At 41.7% G+C, this 24,861-nt stretch overlaps 1 protein-coding gene across 1 annotated transcript; it reads right to left on the bottom strand.

The window, feature by feature from the left end:
- LOC105696096 (GAS2-like protein pickled eggs) lies at positions 1–23,238 on the bottom strand. The gene is made up of 6 exons (XM_023431712.1): positions 23,160–23,238; positions 22,733–22,934; positions 21,593–21,677; positions 18,740–19,190; positions 17,326–17,710; positions 1–4,614 (listed from the first exon to the last, which is right to left on the bottom strand). The coding sequence occupies exons 1-6, from the start codon at positions 23,190–23,192 to the stop codon at positions 3,707–3,709; spliced, it is 2,064 nt and encodes a 687-aa protein (XP_023287480.1). The 5' UTR covers positions 23,193–23,238; the 3' UTR covers positions 1–3,706.
- Between the last annotated feature and the right edge of the window lie 1,623 nt (positions 23,239–24,861).

Here is a 24,861-nt window from a genome sequence, read left to right on the forward strand (position 1 = left end):
GACATTATTCTTTCTTTCAGAAAAATAAATGATTACAAAATTCTTATTAAACGTTCGTCATAATTTGGTTAAGAATGAATGGAATTACTGATCCATTTTTTGTTCCTAAATTATCCACAGTCTTAAACTATTCAATCAATAATGAACGATACGTGATAATACGTACGAACCGTACTTATTAAAATATGGAGTAAGATGTGAAAACGGTAAGACATTGAAGGACGGAAAGTATTAAACGATAATGTAAAGGGTTACTTACATCGGGCCGAGTCTGCCGAAAGCAAATAGAGACTAATAATTTGGTGAAATTTTTTCTTTATTGTTTCTTACGAAATTTTTCTCATTTACAGCTCGTCCTTGTTTGTAAAATAATAACGTAACGCAGGCAACATTGTGTATAATAATATAATAACCATCGCCGGCGTCGTCGCCGGCGCGATAATAATGCAATTATAGTACTGGTACTACAATAATTAATATTATTTATAAACATAATAAGAGACCGTGTGATTGGGAGTCAGGGTTATAAAGCTTAGGCATGTGGAACGCGCCCGAAACTCAAACGCCACTCTATCGTATCAATGAGAAAAAAGGACAAAGAAACTGTTACCGGAATCTCAAACTCTCATCCAAAAATGCATAAATATCAACAATGAAGGTAAGGAAAATTTTCAAGTGCGGAAAGAAAATATTCAAAGAGTGATCAGATAATAAACGTCGTAAGAGCACTGCATCGAATTGAGTTACGTTTCGGGCGATTCCATAAGTCAAGTCGTATTCAAAATGATCGATTTCACGTCGACGGTCGACAGAACTTCACATCATTGAGCGCTTCAAACGAACGTCGATGAAGTAAGGGAAATAAAATACCCAGGGGATTTAAGTCCTTACTTTTCACGGAAATAAAAAAACGTCTGAGGGATTTCCTCGAATCACCGCCGAGCGCCGACATAGTGATTGGAGCGGTACGACTCGACTCCTCACTATTAGTAAATCGCTTACCGTACACGTTATTCTAAAAAATATGTCAGGTTCCTCGCTTTAAAATTCATCTCGTAGCGTTCTCTCGGTCCTCCTTGCTCCCACTCAACCTCTCGTCAACTAGCTCTCCTCTCGTTTCGGTCACTAAAATAACGCCTTGGCTTGGATGAGACAGCCTTGACCCGACGAAGGCCGTACCCCTCTTCGCCGGCTCTCTGCTAAGACACTTGGTACAAAAATGGTCTACGGTCACTTTTGGTATAAAAAACGTTTAAATATTGGAATGACGTTTAAGATCCGACACACGCTATCTATGCAGTCTGTTGAGAGGATAGAGTCCGATGCTCCGTACGCTTCGTCCTCGTACGTGATTCGCCCTCGACGACGTCCACCCGTTTCTGCCTACAAGTTCCCTCGCCGGTCCTGCCGTTGAGATCCGGCAGGTTGGGGCAGCTTCGGCAACACGTAAATAAATCGTCTTCAATAAATACAACCGAATAGACTATATAAATAAATAATTTCTTAATACAATCGTCGTCCGGGTGCAGGGACCGAGTGACGGTCGGGGTTGGGCAAGACCTTGCGATAACGAATAACGAAATAAAGGGTATGTTGGTAATTACTTTCCCAATGTACCAGGGTGAATCGGTCGGTAGTTTGTTCTGGGTGACTCCATGATTATTCATCGTGAATAGCTAATACTGTAGAAGAAACAAGCATGGATTTAACAGGGCATACAATTTTAACTCGTAAAAAAATTCTACAGCATATCGATATAAATCCAAAGACTACCGATAAATTACGGTTTGGAAGTCTACGTTCTTTTTTTTAATAATACGATAGAATTTCATGAGCAAACGTCAGGCATTTTGTGTACTAACTTATTTAACCAATCGTCTAATAAATTCTACAGTTTTCATAAGGACGGTCAAATAAACTGCCTCTTCGGTAAAAAGGGCAGTAAATATTATACGGGAGTTTAAAAATTATATTTCGAATTAAATATTACGAGACATGAGAAAATATAATTTTATTCTGACACTTTAAGTCGACATCTTTCGTTCCGAATATCGAGTTTAAACGTCGAAAAAAAGTGCCACTTAAATGAATAATATTTTCCGCTTCACCCTGAATATAAATTCGTAAAAAGTACGAGGGAAACCTTTTTTTAAAAAAATAACTTTTGATCATTTTCTGGTATTGCCCAACCGTGGAGACAATTGCCTCGGCCGGTGCTACTGTGTGCGATTCTTAACGGCCCGAGGCGTGAGATGAAGAGAAAGAGCAGGTGTGTGCGAGAAAGAGAAAAAGAGACATAGCGAAAGACAGGAAGAGGGGCAAGTCGATCGATTTGAATCGATCGTCACGAAAGACACGGGCGACACAGAGTGAACGTGCGAATAAAAGATCCTTCGTGACGTCGAACAAGCTCACGACTAATATTATCTACCATCTTGGGTACACCTCCTCTCCGTCTCCGTTCCTCTTCTTCCCGCTTCCCTTCGCTCTCTTTCGCTCCCTTTCCTTCGTTGTTCGCTCCCTTGATACACGTTAACCAGTGTGCTATTAACTTACGGGAAGCAAATCGATTGGGAAGTGATTAACGCAAAACGCCCGTGGTACGCCTAGAATCCCATAAATTTACCGACTAGTTAGAAGCCGATCTTCAGGGTGAACTTCTTCTGTTCATTTGCTCCTCGATCCCCTCCTTCCTTCGCTTTTCTCCATTTTTCATTAACTTTTAACAGCTTCACAAGCACATTTTGCCGAAGCATAATGAAAAAAATAATTCAGAGAAATTTGCGAAACTATTCCCTTTACGACCACGACGAATCACCACCATGAACGCTTTTAGAGACTAACATAGAGGTGCGTTCATCCTGGTGACTCATTCGTGAAGATCTCGCTTTACTTAAAAATTTGAAACTACAGATCTTCATATACTGGAAAGCCCTTTCGTTTAGGAGATAAATTTAGGGATCCGTTCCTGGGCATAATCTAAGCATCTAGGTATTTTTAATGCCCTGAAGGAGAAGCATGATTCGGAGAACGGTAGCCGGGGACGCCATTTTGGAGTACCATCTTAAGAATGATCGTGATCTCCTCGTCCGTCTAAGAACATATAACATCAATTTCAAACAAAATAATCTCTTATAATTACTCTATTGGCATTAAAATGTCTCGTTTGAACGTCTGAAGATAAATCGAGGATAAAAATTGATATAAGGCTACCGAACTTCGAACTCAATTTTCTCCGTACTCTCGAGCTTTCGTTCCCGATAGCTTATCTGTGCCTCCGATAACGCCTCGACAGATTCTAGCGCCCGGACTGCGTTAACTAAAACGGAAAATCGATCATTATCCCAGACTCAACGAGCCGTGATCGAAGCGAAGTCCAAGCTAAGAGTATTATCATGAAACCATTTCCGTTACAGCGGGTCACTTCGTTCGTAACGGGCCTTCGTGGACTTTGCTCAATTGGCTCGGTAAACTTTAAGCCGTTGATTTATGCACATCCAAGTCCCAGCTGAAGCTAACCATTAGAAGTCCTGCAGCTCGAATGGGTTCCTCTTGTGCCAAAGCATTCGCAAAGAAAAATATAGCGAGTCTTGCGAAATTAGCTCGTTATGGTCAGGAGACAAACCACCGTCGGGAACACTCCTAACGCCCACCCTAAAAATGCGCTCGAATCGACATTAACGCCTTCCCGGTGGAAGTCCAATTTCTACATGCTGTCCGAAGCTACGGACATAGGCCTTTTGTAAACAGGTGCTGGTATTCTAGAAAACCCTCCTCTCTCGGAAGCCGGCTTGGGATCTTTCCTAGGACTGGCGACGACCTGAGTATCCTGGGGTAGCACCACCGTTCCATTGCCATCCACCCATGCCTTAGTGAACTCCAAAGTGGCATCGCTCTCGCTTCTGGCACCCCCTGTATGGTCCTGATAGTCCTTCAACAGATCTTGCAACTTCTGCACGACTTCCTTGTCGTCCTGGAGATGACCAACCTTCTGAAGAATCTGCTCGAGCAACGGATTGGCCACCTTGGTGGGCGATGACTGAAGCGAGACCGAACTTACGGGCTTTATCCTGCGCCCGTTTCTATCGTACTGGGGTCCTCCGTTCACGGCCGGTTTGGGTAAGCTCTGTCTCGCTGGACTGCGTCTGGAGAACCCCACGGAGGTAGATATCGGTGTTGGACCCGCCGATGGGTTGACAAATGTATCCGCCTGCAGACTGGGTCTCTGCCTGGCCTGTCGACCGTTCCAGGTATTGTTGCCGGTTTGGCCCGGTGGACTCCTAGCTGTAGACCTGGGGACACCGGAAGCTTTGCTCAAGCTGCCCGTTGGAGGTTTCCTGAGGCTAGACCTTGCCGCTCCGCGTTTCATGGGGCTACTTTCTGGACTGGAATTGCCCTCTCTAGGGGTTCTGCTGCCCGACGAAGCCCTGGACAGGTTGCTGCTCTCGCGGACGATGGATCCAGCCCTTGGGGTGCGATCTCCGGAAGACGAGGCCACGCTCCTTGACGGCGATGCCCTCAGTGGACTTCCTGGACCAATCCTTGTCTTCCGTAGGCCTGTTTCGATGCTCTCGGTCTCCACGCAGGATCTCTCGGGCTCCCTCGTGGGTTGCTCTGAAACAAAACGGGAGCGGCGGTGAAAAAATCTACCCGACCAACGCGATAGATCGAAGGCGGGGACGCCCACGGCAGAGTCGGGTCCAGGTCCTGACCACGCATTGGTCACTGGTCGAAATTTACTCGGGAGCGTTCGCCAAATTCGTCCCGAACACCGCGTCGGTCAAAATCATTGGTCCCTCTTTCTTTTTCTGCGATCGGCGCGTGGGAAGTCAATGCACCCTGAACGGACCGAATTTTTAAACTCTTGATATCCAGCCTCTAGCGAAATGACACCTGTCGCTGATTATGTGGAGGACTCGACTTGCCAAAATTTGAAGCAAATGAAAGCGGGCCATTCATAACCAACATAAGTGCAATCATTACCAGAACAGGCCCAAGCATTGATAACAATTTCGAAAAATAATCACTAACTAATGCTAGTAGCAACGACATTATTATACCTTCCGTACGTTTATAGTAACTCTAATTAGGCCTGGCAAATCATGTGTTTATTGTATTTTCTCATCCTAATTACAGAGCGGGTAAATTAATATAAAGCAAGTATCGACTTTTGGTATTAAATCGATTTGGCATTGGCAAAATGATGAAACTCTTCGGCGTCTCAAAATTTGTTTTCTATAGAATCTGATCTGTACCAACTTAAATATCTAGACGATGTAAATAAATGACACGTGGATAATAGCTTAGCGTGCGTACCGAAGCACTCGGGTCATACTACATGGAGGCTACTCGAGTCGCAAAGATTGGTCAACGAGGTACTCGCTCCGGAGACAAGGATTTCACTGGAGCGACCTCGTTTCAGGCGCAAAGAGAGTAAAGATGAAGGGAATCGTTGGACCGGCTTCCTTCGAAGGAGAGAACGAGACAAAACCCCGCCAAAGATCCGGAGATTGCGACTCGATCGAACGGGTCGTGACCCTGGCCGAAGAGCGGGTCATCTCGAAGGACGAGAGAAAGAGTATCCACGCTGAAACTGGTGGAACGGTGTAAGATCATTGCGTTGACCAAAGAAGCGAGATGAAACATCGAATACGCGCCGATCCATGGGTTGAGGGATGTCCAGCGATCAACGGACCTTCGAAAGCCGCAGTTCTTCTCAAGAACAGCACATGATATATACGTACATTCGCTGATCGGTTGTGCCCAGTTGACATAAAATGTTTTCTACTCGATCAACAAAATCGTGACCATAAGTACATATACCTAATGGTACGAAAAGTATCCACAGCTTTCACCACTAAAGAGCGGGTAGTCAAGATCTACGGCACCCTAACTTGTGAACTAATTTCATGACGGAGTTGCTTATTGTTGATTGTTTTGAGAGTTGATGTAGATCAGCCTAACTTCCCCATAACGGAGAAAAATATTGTTAAATGTAGTTTGACTGAAACTGACATTTTTAATAATAATATAGGTGATTCAATGAAGGATTGATATCGGCTTCCTGGCAGTGTACTTTCAAGCGAGATAATTTCAACGTTATAGTCCTTGGATACGATTCATCGATCCCTGAGGGTCAATGGCCTAACGACAAAGAAAAAATCATTTTCCAGTCGAGACTGGATGGATTGCGACCCTGTGCGAAGGCTGGGTCACTTCGAAGAGCAAGAAGAAAAGTGCCAACGACCCTGCAAGACCGTCAGGGTGACCAAGAAAGCGAAGGAACCCCAAATAAGGAACGTTTCGGAGTTCAGCGATTCCGTGCGGTTGGCGGACTTTAAAAACAGCGGATAGCTACATCGCCCACCACGGTGTACGCACACTTAGTTCAGAAATCACCAGTAAGCAATCAACACGGAGAAAAAAACCTCAGGCGGATAAATCGCGACCTTGAGGAAAAAACCAAAAAGGAGTATCTACGCAGTGAATCAAGGAAGCGGCAGAAACCCCTAATAAGGGCCGTTCTGATCTTCAGGGATTCCTCGCGGTCAATGGCACGTCAAACAACGAAATCAGGCAATATAATAATGTAACCCTTTAAGGTGAAGTGAAACACATCGAGGAACTTGATCGACGTCGATAAAGAAGATTTTTCTAAATACCTACGTTGCCAACGTCCGTTTTTATATTGACAGCTGTATCGAATTATATTGAGTATTGTACCAAATGGCATACTCCACCTATCGTTTTCGTACAATAAATATCAAGAAATCGAAGTAAAACTCCAGAAATCCTCTGGATTCATGCTTTCTGGGGCCTTAATTAACTGCAGAGGGACCCCCTGCGCCATCTATGATTTCCAGGTCAATTAAATTTTCGCTCCGAGACCTCGTATTCCCATCGTTTTAGCATGAAAGAACATAAAACACCTTTTTTGCGTTTATCCTGTTCAAATGCGAGTTTATCGATTACTAGAGTGTTCTAAATTGTCGTAATATTGTCCCGACCCTTTCGTTTCTCATATCAGAGCCTTCGATAATTGTATATCGATCGAAATATGAGAGCTCCATGCCATTTTGGTTCTGGTCTGGGCTAAGTTAAACCATTTTTTCCTGAAATCCAAATTTTGAATGTGTCAGGACAATTCTTAGATGATCAGGAGTGATGTGTCAAAGTTTCGGACAGTTTGGTCTAATACCCGTAAAAAATTGTATTCGAATTGACTGATTTGAAGGGGGTTCCACTTCACCTTAACGATAACCAGAACTACGATTCTACCTTTGTTATACCTCACCGAATTTTGAGCCTAGTGGACGGAGTTATCCCATCCAAAAAGAGGAGCGAAAAAGAGAAGTCTTGTAGTTTCTGGAAAATATTGCTGATGATTTCCGCGGATCTGGGACCGAAGAAGCGCTTCCGCGGCGTTTCTCGCGGCTGATTCGCGAACGGGCGGCGATCCAGCGATCATTATTGCCGATCAAAAGCTACGGCGATTCCTCGGAAGGGGGACAGGTTGCTGCTGGTCGCCCACGCTCCGAGCGATCTCTCGTGGCCGAGTCGCTCGCTTAAATGTCAAGCCTGCCTCTCTTCTCAGTTTCATACGTGCCTCTCGTGTACTTTGAATATTAATGGCCTACAGGGTGGTCCAAAGCAGCGGGGCAAGTTGACCTTTGGTCCCCGCGGCTCGACCGCCGCGACATCCTCGATCAGGGGGGGCCCCCTCTATCGATGCTTCTCTGAACTCTTTGACGGAAGCTCCAAGTTGCGGGATCCAGTTACGATCACCGGAATCACAACATAGCTCCACGATTACAACCGAGGTTCCGATTCGTAACCTAATCACTTTGTTGGTGCAAAGTATTGACCGAGGTTAGAAGACGTACAACACCCCTTTTAAGTTGCATCGAAAGTGGCAAAGGGTGAGAAGAAAAATCTTAGACGGTTTATATTATTTAGAAAAGAAAGCAGGACGAAAGTAAGGGAGCAAACGTGGCATCCTATGTGCAAGTAATTATTTATAGTGCTGTAACGGAATAATAGAATGCACGTACATGTTTTAAGTGCAGCAATGGGCCGATCGTTATTCGAAGCCGTTTGCGTTTTGAACCCGAAGAGACGGATCAATCTACTTTTTGATCTCAAATAAGTATAGAGTATATTTTATTTACTTGATGCTTTAACGTGGACGTAGAGTAGCGGTTCGTTCAATGTATTCCCTAGTTTTGTATTCAAGAATTTATTTGATTTATCAAACAATCGGTATCGGGGAACAAGGCACGTAGGACCAACAGTCAGATTTTGTTCCGAATTCGCGCAAACGCGAAATGATATACATCCCTAGAAAACTGTGATCGGTATCGTGAAGAGCCTATCTTCCATACAAAAGGTAAACCTTATTAACCTCGCTTGATCTTATAACGGCGAAGTCTTCGACCACGTTAACCAGTAGTTAGGCGTGGGACCTCCTCGACTTCGTCTTCGAGGGCTTCATGGCGTAATCTATGTGGGAGTCGACCATGCGACACGACACTTTATTCCGTGGCCATTAAATAACTTGACGGGTCCGAAAGTGCCGATTATCGAATTTCAGTTTTATACGATTTATTTGATTACACGCTGCGCCTTAAAAGTCGAGAGGAGAAATTCGTCCGACGCTCTCGTCTCCGAATTTCGGTAACGCCATTCTCCGTTTAGGAAAATAAAATGCACGAAGGATACGCGATTTCGAAATCTTTTGTTCAGAATTATCCTGTCTTACCGCGACGCGGACTCATTAAATTTCATTCATTTAATTGATCGATCGGTGTCGAAAAAGTGAAATTCGGGCACCGTTCCGGCACTCGACTGCGGATGTTGCGTAATGCATGAAATGCACGGCAGGTACGCATGGGTGCACGTGTGTTAAGAGGAAATGTCAGACAGTTTAGTAATAACTAACGAAGTAACTGATAATTGGTACCGAGTGAGAGATAAAAATATATGCCACGAAATGACGAACGCCACATTACGGACTCACTCGATATGTCTTTTCCAAGGGAATTATTCGGAGTATTGTTTCCCGATTTTGTTAAAACTGTAGTATAAATATTGCAGGGGGATCTAAATTTTAGACATTTATTTTTCTTGGACGTGAAGGTGCTTGTTTTGCATACGAATGTCATATTACACAATAAATGAGGGTTCAAAGTCGGCGAGGAACATTTGGAGTAGTTTAATGTGTTATGTAACATGTATTTCATAAATCTCTGTGATACGTAAGAGTAAAATCAGGTATAACATCTATTGCATCACGATACATTCGGATGACATTATCTAAAATGAGGCTCGTTGGCTTTGGCGTGGTTAATTATTAGAAAAAAAAATAAAAAAATTTCGAACTCAATAACTATATGAAAATGCATAATATATGAAAGTGATTGTAACATGACTTAAGGGTTTCGTAAGACCAAACATCTTGCTCGCTACTGTTTCTTTGTTTCATTAATAAAGTAAGTGAGCTAAAGTTATTATTCAGAGAAAGTATAAAAGAACCCTGCGACCGATGTACCGATGAATTTCTTGGAGTAATAATTCTTAAGGTGAAGTGAAACACTCTACAAATCAGTCGATTTGAATACAACACTTTTTTTTAATGGTATTAGATCAAACTGTCCGAAACTTTGACACATCACTTCTGATCATCTAAGAATCGTCCTGACACATAAAAATTTGGATTTTTCAAAAAATTTTTTTAACTCAGCCCAGATCAGAACCAAAATGGTGTCGAGTTCTTATATTTCGATCGATATACAATTATCGAAGGTTCTGTCATGAGAATCGAAAGGTTCAGGACAATTTTACGATAATTTAGAACACTCTAGTAATCGATAAACTCGCATTTGAACGGAATAAAGGCTAAAAAAGTGTTGTATGCGCTTGTATGCCAAAACGACGGTAATACGAGGTTTCGGAGTGAAGATTTAATTAACCTGGAAATCACAGATGGCGCAGGAAGTCCCTCTGCAGTCAATTAGGATCCCAGAAAGCATAAATCCAGAGGATTTCTGGAGTTTTACATCGATTTCTTTATAATTATTGTACGAAAACGACAGGTGGAGTATGCCATTTGGTACAATACCTAATATAATTCGACACAGCTGTCAATATAAAAACGAACGTCGACAACGTAGGCATTTAGAAAAATCTTCTTTATCGACGTCGACCAAGTTCCTCAACGTGTTTCACTTCAACTTAAGTCAACGCTTGAAAGATAATCTCATTAATAACCAAGCAAGTACTCAATGATTAATATGCATTTTAAACGAAAATGCAGCATTCACATTCTGCATTTTAATTCATTGCGCACTTACTCGTTAACCCTAGATAACTAAACTATGCTATGGTCTAATTGTTTCGTTCGTTTTTTTCTACGAATGGTCAATTATCTTTAATATAGTTTATCGTAATAGGGTTAAACCTACTACGTTTTCGTGAAATCTTAAATGTTCCGCCTCTTTGTTCGCCTCTTTAGATAATCTTATTTTTGTTTCGCTTTTATTAGACATTGGTATAATTGAATTGGACATTCGAAATAGACATTGGAAGCTATTTTGAGTTTTGTTTGCTAGGTCATTGGCGTCGAGACGTTCGTCGCTTTTTCGGTCAGCGACATTTCTTTCGAGAATCCCTGGATCGCGGGTGTCTTGTGTACTTTACATCGTCGTACGTTGTCGGTGACTCTCGAGAACCGTGTGTTTTGTGATTGTGGATCTTCCACGAGGTAATACAAACAAGAAGTCGTACAGAACGCGAGGGGATTGACATTTGAATACCAAGTGGACGCGTGGTCCGTCTCTCGACGTTGAATGAAATTATAATAAGTATTTGAGGAATACATTTGAGGACGAACACAGAAGCACGATAATACAAACCGCGATATTTGCCGAGCAATTCGGGCTAGATATTAGGATCCTGAGTTAAGAATAACAATTCTACAAAAGAGAAAACCCAGTTAAAAGATAAAAAATCGATTTAAAAAGTTATACCGTTAATATGTAAGTTTATACGTCAAGATATGTATACAGGTTTAGTTAAGGTGAAATGAAAGGGTCATTTTATATACATGAAACGTGAAAATATTTATAAAACTTTTCTCCAAACTGAGTGCATTAAATAATTTGAAACTTCAGCACGTGATTATGGAGGCCATAAGGAAGAACGCGATGCTCGTGAAATTTCATTTTTCACAAAGAAAAAATGTAATCGTGGTTCTAGTTTAGGCTAAATAATTTTGTTTGAAAAATGATATTTCACGAGCACCACGTTCTTCCTTAAGGCCTACCTAATCACGTATCGTAATTTCAAATTATTTGGTGCACCCAGTTTGGAGAAAAGTTTTATAAATATTTTCACGTTTTATGTATATAGAATGATCTTTTCATATCACCTTAAGGGGTTATACCACTTTGAAATTTTGAAAAATCAAAAAAATGTTTACGCGTTTTTCTTAAAACTGCATTTTAATAATTGGTGGGCACTCTAGCTCCGCCAATTTTCAATCAATCGTCTTGAGCCTTTTTTATTTTATTCGTGATAAGTTAATCTAGCGAAATATGTATGGTTTTTTCAATGTATTGATATTCGCATTTTTTATGCAACATTAATTAACGAAATTTAGGGCAAAATACATATCTTTCCTTCCAAATCGATGCCATTTTGTGAAAAATGCATATATTTGAAAACGGCTACGTATTTCGCTAGCTTTTGGGCTACAGAAACTAATTCTTTTTCGTTCATTGATCTAGCTTAAACCTGGACTATCATGCCCACCGCACGATCATCGATTTTCGCAGCGCTCCAGTAAATCGTCTTTCAAGCCGCCATTTTTGTAAATAAAAAAATACAAAAAAAATATTTTGTTGTTTAATAGTAGTATAATCCCTTACTGTACTTTAATTTGGATAAAAACGTTTTAATTCTAAAAACAAAGTTCTTGAAAAACCGTAATTTTTGGGTGGGTCAAAGTGGTGTAACCCCTTAAGGAAACAAATGTCGTGTTGTCGGGCTGTCTCTACGTTCATTATGGGCGTTTAATGAAATGCACAAAGTGGGTGCCCCGAGTTGAAAGAAATGGTTTTAAAAAGAACATAATAAAGAAAGAATCGCGTAAGCGGAAATTCGGAAAACAGCGCTTCAGCTGAATTTGCCGCCGTAGGAAATAATTTCAAGGCGGACAATGACGCGACTGGCGACAACGAGACAAACGACCCTTTTTCCTCCAGGCGACTGCATTCCTGTACTACCGCACGACCTACGTACTCGAAGACTTCCCTCGCATCCGGAACCACCGTAACCTCCCTTCCTCTTTCTTCGGCGAACTTCCCGACTCCTTCCTAACGACATTTCTTTTTCCTACTTTTTTTCCGAGACTCCCAGAGGGCGAGACGGAACCAGACGAGCGAGTAGGTAAGCAATGGAACCGTAGCAAAGAAAATGGTTATATTTAGAATCGTCAGGAAAATCTCACAGGAATTTCACAGTCGAACCTAAGTCTGACATAAGTAAATAGTACGCAAATAGATAAAGAGGTCGACGATCGAAAATAAGGACGACACTTGGTAACTGACCTGGCGCGACGAGGTTAAGGTGAAGTGAAACCCCCTTGAAATCAGTTGATTTGAATACAACACTTTTTTTTAAGGGTATTAGACCAAACTGTCCGAAACTTTGACACATTACACCTGGTCATCTAAGAATTGTCTTGACATATTCAAAATTTGGATTTTTTTAACAAATTTTTTAACTCAACCCAGAACAAAACCAAAATGGCACCCAGCTCTGATATTTCGATCAATATACAATTATCGAAGGCTCTGTTATGAGAATCGAAAGGGTCAGGACAATTTTACGACAATTTAGAACACTCTGGTAGTCGATAAACTTGCATTTGAACGGGATAAGGGCAAAAAAAGTGTTGTATGCGCTTGTATGCTAAAACGATGATAATACGAGGTCTCGGAGTGAAAATTTAATTGACCTGGGAATCACAGATGGCGCAGGGGGTCCCTCTGCGATCAATTAGGCCCCCAGAAAGCATGAATCCAGAGGATTTCTGGAGTTTTATTTTGATTTCTTTATAATCATTGTACGAAAACGACAGGTGGTGTATGCCGTTTGGTACAATACCTAATACAATTCGACACAGCTGTCAATATAAAAACGAACGTCGGCAACGTAGGCATTTAGAAAAATCTTCTTTATCGACGAGTTTCACTTCACCTTAACAATTGACCCTGAATTTTGAATCCTTTCTGTATCACAATTTGCGTTTCTATACGTTACACATTTATAATTACATTTTTTTTGTGCTTACATACGATACGGTATCTTCCCCAACGTTTTTTCTAAATATAAATTGTAATATACATTTTACAAGCCAATTTTTGCCGTAACCACTTTATGTCAAACCCGATATTTACTTTATCGACTCGGCACGAGCAAAGAACTGCGTGAAGTCTAATTTTCAATTCTATATATTCGCATAAGGTATAACCTTTTCTTGCTTAAAACTGCTCGTAGAATGATTTCGTCCGCAAACAGTTAATTCCGCTAATTATTCCATTTATTTGTTCTTTTTCGTGACTCTACAGATTTGCTTTCGCTTTCGTCCACATCCTGCTTTGGCACCGGCAAAAAGAAGACCAAGCGGAGCTCCGTTTCCCGAACGCGAAAAAGGATCTCGTTCGTTCGGCGACACAGTAACGCACTTTGTTTCCTGCGATACCACGATTAATCACAAACAGGTAGTCATTGCAATTTGCTTTCCCCCGGTGTCCACGCGCCGGAGTCTCGCGTCTCAAAAGGCCTGCAAGTTTCTCGATTCGGTCGATAGCCTGATTCCGGTGCACTCGTCCAATGTGGTGGTTGGATCGGTGATCGTTAACTCCGATGACTTGACGAGACGTCTCGTGGACGTCTCCTCGATGTTCCTATATTGCTATAATCACCGTATATAGTCGCGAATGCGAAATATTTCGCGCCGAAGCCTGGCTCGCACTTTCTTCCCAGCGGGAACCACGCGTTATCGAGATGTCCGTATCGATTTTTTTAATCGGCCACTACCCACCGGGGAAGATGCAATTCCTTTCCAATAAATCGCGTTTCCGGCAAATCCGCATGCAATACCGAATCCTCTTACCTTCTCCGTAATCCATGTCGAGTTTTTCGAATCGTTTAAGGTGAAGTGAAAGACGCCGAGGAACATGATCGACGTCGATAAAGAAGATTTTTCTAAATGCCTACGTTGCCGATGTTGGTTTTTATACTGACAGCTGTGTCGAATTATATTTGGTATTGCACAAAATCGCATACTCCACCTGTCGTTTTCGTACAATAATTATAAAGAAATCGAAGTAAAACTCCAGAAATCCTCTGGATTCATGCTTTCTGGGGCCTTAATTGACTTTAGAGGTACTCCCTGCGCCATCTGTGATTTCCAGGTCAATTAAATTTTCACCCCGAGACCTCGTATTCCCATCGTTTTAGCATAGATGCGCATACAACACTTTTTTTGCTTTTATCCCGTTCAAATACGAGTTTATCGATTACCAGAGTGTTCTAAATTGTCGTCAAATTGTCCTGACCCGTTCGATTCTCATATCAGAGCCTTCGATAATAGTATATCGATCGAAATATGAGAGCTCGACGCCATTTTGGTTCTGGTCTGGGCTGAGTTAAAAAATTCTTTAGAAAAATCCAAATCTTCAATGTGTCAGGACAATTCTTAGATGATCATGAGTCATGTGTCAAAGTTTCGGACAGTTTGGTCCAATACCCTTAAAAAAAAAGTGTTGTATTCAAATCGACTGATTTGAAGGGTGTTTCATTTCACCTTAATCATCGCGATTCGCGAGCGTCTCGTTAAAATATGTGCACTGCTCGTCGAGAGAGTTGTGCAACCGCATGCGAGACGGCCGTTCATTCTCACGGAAGCGAAAAGGCAACGGCAGAGACTCGGTGAATTCAATTACCACGATTGTTCGTAGGTCGCATAAAAGGCGATCGGCCGACCGAACGAGACCTGACGGGTTATGAGTTATGGCCAGAAGGAAACAGGCCTCTAAAATTCGCGTCTTGCAAGGGATATCAATTGAAAACTAAATAATTGGTACACGAAGTTTCTACATTTTCCAACGGATGGATATGGGTGTGGTTAAAAACGAATAAATTGCATTCTTTCCGCGACTTCTAAGAAATTTTGAAATTTTTTGCAAATGCTAAACACTGGAATAAGACACGAAGAGAGGTGACAATAAGGGAATTAATGAATGGGAAAGATCTGGTCTACCCTCGATCATCTATTCGTTTTTTGGAGGCGCCCAAAAGATCTTAGGTGCGCTTTAAAAGAAGTAACCTCTAATTAGCGATATCTAGTAACCATCTTTATGCGGATAATTGCAGAAAAGTGAATTCGCATTAAAAGTCAGCTTTCTGAAATGAATTTGAAATAGCTTCTTGGACAATTACTCCTGCAAATTAGAAAATATGGAAAGTAGATATCGTTCATTATATGTGTGTCACAATCGTATCCAGTTTCCATACTTACAAACTTAGTTAGCGAGAATTAGATACCGACTTCCAAGGTATTTTGCATTCGTTTCGCACGTTTGCGATGGAATTTCGTGATTCGACTTGAGTGGAGCATTACTCTGAAATCGTCTAAGTACGGACGTCACAACCGTTTTGTCGAACGTGTCGAGGCTACTAAGTCGTCGAGTTTTATTCCACTTGCGCAACGTTAAAAATATCGACAAGAATTTCTATTTCATGTTGCCAAATTATGTGAAACTTTCTTAAAGGCGTAAAATAAATTGATGAGCAAACCGTGCAAAAAAGAAACAAATCATTACAATTTTATGATATTTATGACCATGTATCTCTGGTTTCGTATCGTTTTCGATGGTAGCAGCGATCGTAACGTTGACTCTCCAATTTTGGTGTGTAACACGATTGCGTGGGTGCGACTCAGGGATGGGAGCTGAATCAGAACTTAAATAATTCCGCAAACTCCATTCGAATGTAAGAAATGATGTTTAGCACGTTATTGCAAAGTGTAGAACGAAAAAGGACTGATTTGAAACATCCTACCCTGGAAATATCGAAGCATCCCTTTACCCCATAATAAAGAGACGTAGACAATGAGAGACAAAACACGCAATTACCCCGCCGTTACTCCCTCACCCTCGTCCCTAGACTGCCAAAACCTATATATCAGTCTTTCACCTCCCTTAATCAACAAAATAATAACAAATAAAAAGATCAACAGAAAACCGGCAATCTTAGCAGATTAATTCAGAGATTCAATTAATGAAACCAACTTCCTATTTTCCACCTAGGTATTTCGCCTAGGAGGCAAACCTGTGTCCCATTCGTATCCAGATCCCCTCTCCCTACTGACACTTACCCCTACACTTACACTTACAATTACTTGGAAATTACAGAATATTTCCAAAGTTAGGTTTATACACCCACCATTCATCTACGGATCGAATATCCCACCAGTTCATCATTCGGTCTCGGAATGCACAGTCACAGATCAGCGCGGTATTAAGGGCGCTCACCACTCCAGCGATTTTGCAGGGCCTCACGGGGATAACGATACCGAACATATTTCTAAACCGATCGAGCTTAACGAGTGCTCATATCGAAGATGAAACGTTGACCTGTGTTTATATGGGAGCGATTTTCGATAAGTGGTCATTTTCATATAAAAAAGTGCAACGACATAATTTCAATGCCCTTTTACCTAGGAAGGAGGTGCTTGATCGAAAATAGCTCCCATACAAACACACGTCAACATTTTATCTTTAAAACGAGCACTCGTTGAGCTCAATCGGTTGAGAAATACGCTCAAAATCGGTCCCCGTGGAGCACCTTTTTCAGGATTTTCGAGTTTCTCGAGAGGAATTTGGGCATTCCTTAGCAACCGTTACCGACTCTAGGCGGAGCGTCCAACCTGGCGTGTGCGTGCGGCCGGGGGTCACACACGTTTCTGCGCCTAATCCAGAGGCGTCTAGCCGTTGTGTGAGTCCGATACGTGCAAAATACGCACACATTTTTCGCCCGTTGCTAAACACCGCCCATTATGCGTCGCGTCTCCCTCATCCGAGCGAGAAAGTACGTTTCGGTTACCTCCCACCGAATTCGATGCTAGTGCCATCTAGCGGTGGAAGTCATCGTCCCCACTTTAGTGGTGAACGCCGTTAAATGCCGGGAAATCATTTGGTTTCCAGTCATGATTCGGCATTACGCTAAGGAAATTCGCGGCGAAATCCAAGTCGTACTCACTTTGACATTCGACAACCGTAGGCGATCCCTGCGTGCTCAAACCGTTCGCCGTTGGCGGCTGAACCGCTCCGAGGCTTCGATATCCCTCGTCGGAAACTTCACTCCCGTTGTCGGAGTGCTCACCGTCCCCGTGGGGCGACTTGGCGTATCCGGAAGGCTCCTTCGCGAAGTGCTCCGCCGTTTCCTCCTTGATGGCCGGCGGGCTTGGAGTCGGACTGCGGCTGTTGGAGTCCTCGCGACACTTGTACGAGTAAATCGCGGGCTCGTACTTCGGGGTGTCGTCCCTCTCCACGGTCCTTCGGGCAACACCACCCTCGACGACATACCGCTTCGTGAACTCGTCCGGAAGCGGCACCTTCGACTTCGTCTCCTCCGGTTTCGGATCCTGAGGAGGCGAATGGCAAAGGCTTATTGAGAACGTTCGAACATAAAATCTATTTCTTACCGAACGTTTCTAATACGTAATATGTTTTGTTCTCTTTAAATATGGTTCAGGAGTCGCGAATTCGTATTCGGAACTTCGTCTCGTTAGTTCTGGGATCCGATTCTCGAGTCCACTCGATCAACTTTCGCGTGCGAAATTGAGTTTCGTATACGACTTTCAAACGCTGACCAATGACGTGACTTCGCAACAATGCGAAATTCTCCATGCGTATCTATTCGTATGCGAACAAAATTCGTACGTACTTGAAAATCGGGTCCCTGGCAGAACTTGAGATCGTACGACGGCACGGGTAGTAACGATTGAACGTAAAAGTATAACCTATTTTCCGTTGCTATTTGTATATGGTGAAGTTATTCCGACATGGAAGAGAACGATAACGAAGCAGCGAGTATGGTATACAGAAATAATTTTGCTAACCATAAGTGACGTACATGAATATAGACACCGTTGCGGGAATTAACGGTATTAATAACCTAAATCTAAATATTAGGTATTAAATCTTCTTCGACGTGGCAAAATGAGCCGTTTTTGTTCCAATATCGACAACAAACGTATACTACCATCCACATCATCAAGAGACGAGACAACGTCACGATTGCAATTCTCTACAACCATTGTACGCATTTTATCCTCTAACGGTTAGACAGGCATTGACACCACACATTATGCCGGCAGAAGACCTTACTATTCTACGACAGCAATATTAACGGTACTACCATTGCCAATGAAACGGTAATGGTAGCCCATGAAATCTTGGAAATGTCGAAATCTAACGTCGGGGTACAGCCACGTCGCTCTAGCGGGTGCGATCAATTTCTGCCGCTCACCGAAGAAGACTCAATCGTGGCTCGGAAAATGATTACGCGCGTTAATGCGGCGTGACATCCGTTAATTAAGGTGAAATCCCCACGGCACGAGCAAGTAACGCATCGCAACGCCCTTTCGGTGGGCGCCGTCAATCCAGCGTACCTGAGAGTTCTCCAGGAGTTTGCCAGGTTGCACCTGCGCGCGGCCGTCCTGTCTGGCGAGTCGGACCTCCTCGTTGAAGACCTTCCTAGTCGGCTCGAGGGGACTGGCGCAGGTCGACCTGCTACCCTCGACCCTGGGCGTGGGACTCTGGGAGCGCAGGCCGGTCTTCGGAGTCGGCGACCTCGACCTCTGCTTCCCGTGGTCCACCGCCTGGTGAACGGGACTCCCGAGGAATTTTCGCTGGGGGGTTGGGCTGCGGGACCGATTGGCCGGCTTCTTTAGCTCTTCACCGAGGTGTCGATTGGCTCGATGGGGCGTCGGGGAGCGCGACCTGCTGGCCGACACGGTCCTGGGAGCTTGCGGGGACAGGGACTGCTGGCTCAGGGCCTGCATCGCTCCCGCGCAGGACCCTACGCTGGACGCCGAGCTGCGCCGGGTCCTCGGAGGTGATCTAGGGAGAAGAGCGACGAGGGACTCAGGAACAGCAATACGAGGGTTTGTGTGGGTTTGTTGTACGCGGGGTGTATCTCCGACTTGAGTCTCCAACTCGGCGCACAGTAACGAAAATGAACAAGCTGGTCAAAACTATTTGTCTGCCTGAATCTCAAATTTTGGGATTTTAACCCTTTCGTTACCTTGGACGAGATATCTCGCGACCCAATACTGGCCGATTAACGCTTTTGACGAGATATCTCGCGACCCGATACTGGCCGATTAACGCTTTTGACGAGATATCTCGCGATCCGGTAGTAGCGGATTAACGATTTTGACGATAATCTAGCTTCCTAGCACTAATATTTTCCAACCATGTTTTCAATTATACCGCGTAGAAAGTAAATAAAAATAATTTCATTAAATTAATAAAAACTGTATTTATTTCTTCCTTTTAGCTATACGGATAGAATTAGTTATAAAGTATATTCATCTAGAATGTCAAAATATTGGTGCTAGAAAGCTAGATTATCGTCAAAAGCGTTGATCGGCCAGTATCGGGTCGCGAGATATCTCGTCCAAGGTAACGAAAGGGTTAATATTATATTTCATCAGTTTTATCTTAAATTTTTTCATCAATCGGTAGGAAAATTGAGCCAAAGAAGGACACTAACGAAATGTATCCATGTTTAAAGTCTTTTTAACTTTTTCTAATTTCATTGCTTAATAGTTGTTTCGCACATTTTGAATTCTAAAACTACACTGATAAATGTAAAATTGTACACGCGTTAAACATAAGAAGCGCAAGAAAATAACGTACAGGAAGAAGATATGTTACTTTAATCTCCTCGTACAACAAGAACAGCAGATATATCAGCATCCAATTCTTTTGAATTTCAACGAATAATAGTATAAGTTAAAAATTCTCGTTTGGAACACTGCGGAATATCACGAGATTCATAACTTTTTCAGTAACTGAAAATAAAATGTAAGAATACCTCATTTGAATGGAGGAATAATTTTACGCGATATTTAAAACTTTTCAACCGATATAAAATTAACTTTAAAAGTTATAAAATATCCTACGATTTTTCGGCAATATCTTACAAAATTACAACGGAATTGGAAAGGGTCATTTATTTAAAAAAAATCACCCTTACTCAAACTCGGTCAAATTTTCCTTCTTAGATACCGATGCCAGTAATTCGTTCGAATGTCAATTTTAGATTCACGTACAGAACCGTACGTAACAATTAGGCTTCCGCGCTTTTAGAAATACATGTCCGAATGACTTCTCTACTGAACCTGAAAATCCATAATCCCAAAATACAAATTTCATTATTGAGGTTTTGACTAGCATTTTTGTCACTTTCGCCATTGTGCGGCGTGATGCGGTTCTCTCATCGTGCAACTCGTCATGCATTCGTACAAAAGTAGGGTTAAATGGAATCGAAAACTAGGGAGGAAAAAAGGATGATCGTTTTGTTAGGAAACGCGTAATGGTATTTGTATTTGTTTTTGGATTTGGAGCTTTTTTGCTACGGGCCAAGAAAAGTCTTTTTTGTCTTTATCGAATACTACGCGATGCTCCTCATTGTTGGTCACCCATCAAGGAGGAACCGCGTCCGAGGTTTTTTAACTTCGGTGATCTTCCTGGAACCGGTGTATCTACGCGCGTTTATTGTAATTGTGTGGAGTTTATTTGGACGGAAACTGGGGTACTTGATGAAGACTGTTCCGTTAATTCAAATGACGTTTAAGTTTGTTTTCGGGATTGTAAGGCACACGTTAAACGACGTATGGGGAGAGGTGTCAGTGATCGAAGGACTGTATATTTAATCACAAATGGACTTGTCTAATTGTCTGCAAATGTAGGCGATTTTGTTTAGCCTCAGAAAAGTATGGTATAATTGTATCTTTTTTAACTCTCTGTTGCCACACTGGTATTCCTTAAACTCCAGTGAACGGTTTCAAATTATTGTACTACTAGGATTCGAGACAACTTTTCCTACATTTACTTTGTTCTTGGATAAGTTCAGTTTTGCATTGTGATTTTGAGATAATTTATAATAGTTTAAAGAAAAACATTGCGATACCTTTATTTTTTCACAAATTATGGGTTGGGGTTTCCTAAACTCCAGTGTGGGAAACACGTAGGCAAGATCGAGGTGTGGTAACGGGGGGTTAAAAGGCAATAACGACGAGGAAAATAAATCATTTTATAGGATAGTTCAAGGTAAATGAGTATGAAGGAAAAATAATTTCGCTGAACTTAAAGATCATCGGCTGTGCCCATCTCGGCTCGAGAGTAAATGTCGCGCTCGGGGGAACCGGATAATTTAACAGTCTAATGGTAATTGCAGAAAATCGATCTTTTCGCGTGATAGGATTATCATCTATTACTCTTAAAAGAACGCTTACCGTTCGTAATGCACCTGTGCACTTCCTAAGTCGAAGGACCCTCCAGCTTTCTGAATGAGCTTCGCGGAGATGGTCGAGCGGTGAGCTATAGAGTTAAAAATTACGAAAATGGCAAAAAATTACGATAATAACCTGGTCATTGAATAAGGTGAAAAAGAGAAGCATTTTATGCAGAAACAAGTAGGGAAAATGTAATGGAAGTACGTCATGTCAACGTCATTTACCGACTGACAACAAGCTAAGGTATCTATCGTAACATCATGAAACAATTGTAGCACATGAAGTACTTCCAAATTTCTTCGCGATAAGAAATCCATGACTGCTTAAACGAGTTTCTTGATAGTCTAGCTTAAGGTGAAGTGAAACACCCTTCAAATCAGTCGATTCGAATACAACACTTTTTTTTAAGGGTATTAGAACAAACTGTCTGAAACTTTGACACATCACTCCTGATCATCTAAGAATTGTCCTGACACATTCAAAATTTGGATGTTTGAAAAAAATTTTTTAACTCAGCCCAAACCAGAACCAAAATGGCGTCGAGCTCTCATATTTCGATCAGTATATAATTATCGAAGGTTCTGATATGAGAATCGAAAGGGTCAGGACAATTTTACGACAATTTAGAACACTTTGATAGTCGATAAACTCACATTTGAACGGGATAAGGGCAAAAAAAGTGTTGTATACGCTTCTATGCCAAAACGATGGTAATAAGAGGTCTCGGAGTGAAAATTTAATTGACCTGGAAATCACAGATGGCGCAGGGGGTCCCTCTGCAGTCAATTAGGGCCCCAGAAAGCATGAATCCAGAGGATTTCTAGAGTTTTACTTTGATTTCTTTATAATTATTGTACGAAAACGACAGGTGGATTATGCCATTTGGTACATTACCCAATATAATTCGATACAGCTGTCGATATAAAACCTAACGTCGGCAACGTAGGCATTTAGGAAAATCTTCATTATCAACGTTGATCAAGTTAATCGACGTTTTTCACTTCACCTTAACCTCTGAATATGAAATGTTATGTTTAATCATGTTCTGCATTTCCTTAATATTTCATTATATATCCTCTTTTAGGCTTAACAAGAGGTAGATAAGTATAGGATTATAAATAGTTAAATGTAGAAACTTACATGTTCGGCATCGACAAGGGTCGTGTTTGTCCAAGTAATGGCTGAGGGTATCCCATCCACCTCCAACCCTAACCATAACGTGGCTCCTAAGGATCCTGACGAAGATAAGCACTTTTGTGTCGCCGATACGATATTTGCCCTCCGACACCCTGATCATAGGGAATTGCGTGGGACAGGTGCATCTCTCCACTAGGTCGCGAACCTGCAAAAATAAAAGAAGAAACTTCTTTAAGACAAGAAATCATTCGGATGAAAAAAATTAAGGATTTAAAACCACCCGTGTACCAGCCTGCCGATCAGCGCAGCCAATAATTGACTTCAACGGTACATTTTTTGCTCTTTTGCGATGCGCAGAAAAAGCGGCGAGCAACGCGAATTGGGCAAGGAACGTGAATTTGCCTTTTTAAAACGGTAATAAGGTTTTTACCTGAACTCTTGTTAGCCAAAGGTGGATTTCCATTAAGAGCTGGTCTTAACATTAAAACAGAAACACTGGAAAAAATCCATCTCTTCTTTACAAGGCTACTTGAGCCACGTTATGTTAGATCTTTTTTTGAAATTCATATTCTGTTCGACATGCCTGTAATTTCTGACTTGGAATATAAGAAGATCGCGACTTCGGTTAAAATTCCACTGAAGTTATCACGCAAAATCTAATTACAGCGTATCGTTAATACTACTAAAATAACGTAATGTAACAACAGGTTGTAAAATCCCCAAAATATCCAAAATATATGGGTTTCTTTTTTTCAGAAAATTTTAAATATTCTAGTGGCAGGATAATTCATTGAAGATTTATTTTCAATCATTCTAAAGTTAAATGAAATGAAATAATCAGCGTTGTCTCTTTCATAGTTCAAACTTAAATAGTTAAAAATCAAATTAAATTCTCAGTGTTCAATTGTCGGTCACAATTATGAAAAATATGGTAACATCAATAAAATTAATTTATTACAGACTCGTGTAAGAACAGCATTTTATTTTCGGCATCATGGCTTTCGATTCTTACAAAGAAGTCACGACACGTAATAAAGTGATTAAGACAATTTTACCGAACGGTGCATACGTACTTAACAAGCGTAAAACCAGTCTGCAAAAAAGAAAAACTGACAAGTCCACTCGTCGCTCGGGGCAATTTATATCCAAGAATCGGGTCTTTAAATTTAAATAGCCCCATGGGAATCTGGCTGACCTTTGGTCTCGTTCACTTTACTTAATTTCGCATTATTTTTAACATTTTTATGATGGCAACAAAAATAACGTATCAACATACTTAAGGTGAAGTGAAACATCCTTCAAATCAGTCGATTCGAATACAACACTTTTTTTTAAGGGTTATTACACCAAACTGTCCGAAACCTTGACACATCACTCCTGATCATCTAAGAATTGTCCTGACACATTCAAAATTTGGATTTTTGAAAAAAATTTTTTAACTCAGCCCAGACCAGAACCAAAATGACGTCGAGCTCTCATATTTCGATCGATATACAATTATCGAAGGCTCTGATATGAGAATCGAAAGGGTCAGGACAATTTGACGACAATTTAGAACACTCTGGTAATCGATAAACTCGCATTTGAACTGGATAAAGGCAAAAAAAGTGTCGTATGCGCTTCTATGCTAAAACGATGGGAATACGAGGTCTCGGAGTGAAAATTTAATTGACCTGGAAATCACAGATGGCGCAAGGGGTTCCTTCGCAGTCAATTAGGGCCCCAGAAGGCATGAATTCAGAGGATTTCTGGAGTTTTACTTCGATTTCTTTATAATTATTGTACGAAAACGACAGGTGGAATATGCCCTTTGGTACAATACCCAATATAATTCGACCCAGCTGTCAATATAAAAACGAACGTCCGCAACGTAGGCATTTAGAAAAAACTTCTTTATCGACGTCGATCAAGTTCCTCGACGTGTTTCACTTCACCTTAAATATTCAAATACTCTAGTCATTTATTTTTCCGTGGATACAATTGGAGCCATTCATACAGTTATTTATTAATATTTACTGCCGTTTATGTAGTGATGCACCGTCATGACTAGGTTCGACATCCGGAGGGACCCCGCAATGCACAGTCATAGCTTCTGGGAATCTCTTATGACTTTCCAAGAAAGTCCCGAAATA

Source organism: Orussus abietinus, unplaced genomic scaffold (assembly GCF_000612105.2).
Source record: "Orussus abietinus isolate OABI.00-Male unplaced genomic scaffold, Oabi_2.0 scaffold105, whole genome shotgun sequence".
Taxonomy (NCBI): domain Eukaryota; kingdom Metazoa; phylum Arthropoda; class Insecta; order Hymenoptera; family Orussidae; genus Orussus; species Orussus abietinus.

Coding starts and splice junctions, on each gene's coding strand:
- LOC105696096 (XM_023431712.1), bottom strand. CDS start 23,192: ATGGAAATCCACCTTTGGCTAACAAGAGTTCAG. Junction 22,935..23,159: donor TTTGGCTAACAAGAGTTCAG/GTAAAAACCTTA, acceptor TTATTTTTGCAG/GTTCGCGACCTAGTGGAGAG. Junction 19,191..21,592: donor GCACAGGTGCATTACGAACG/GTAAGCGTTCTT, acceptor TCTTCTCCCTAG/ATCACCTCCGAGGACCCGGC.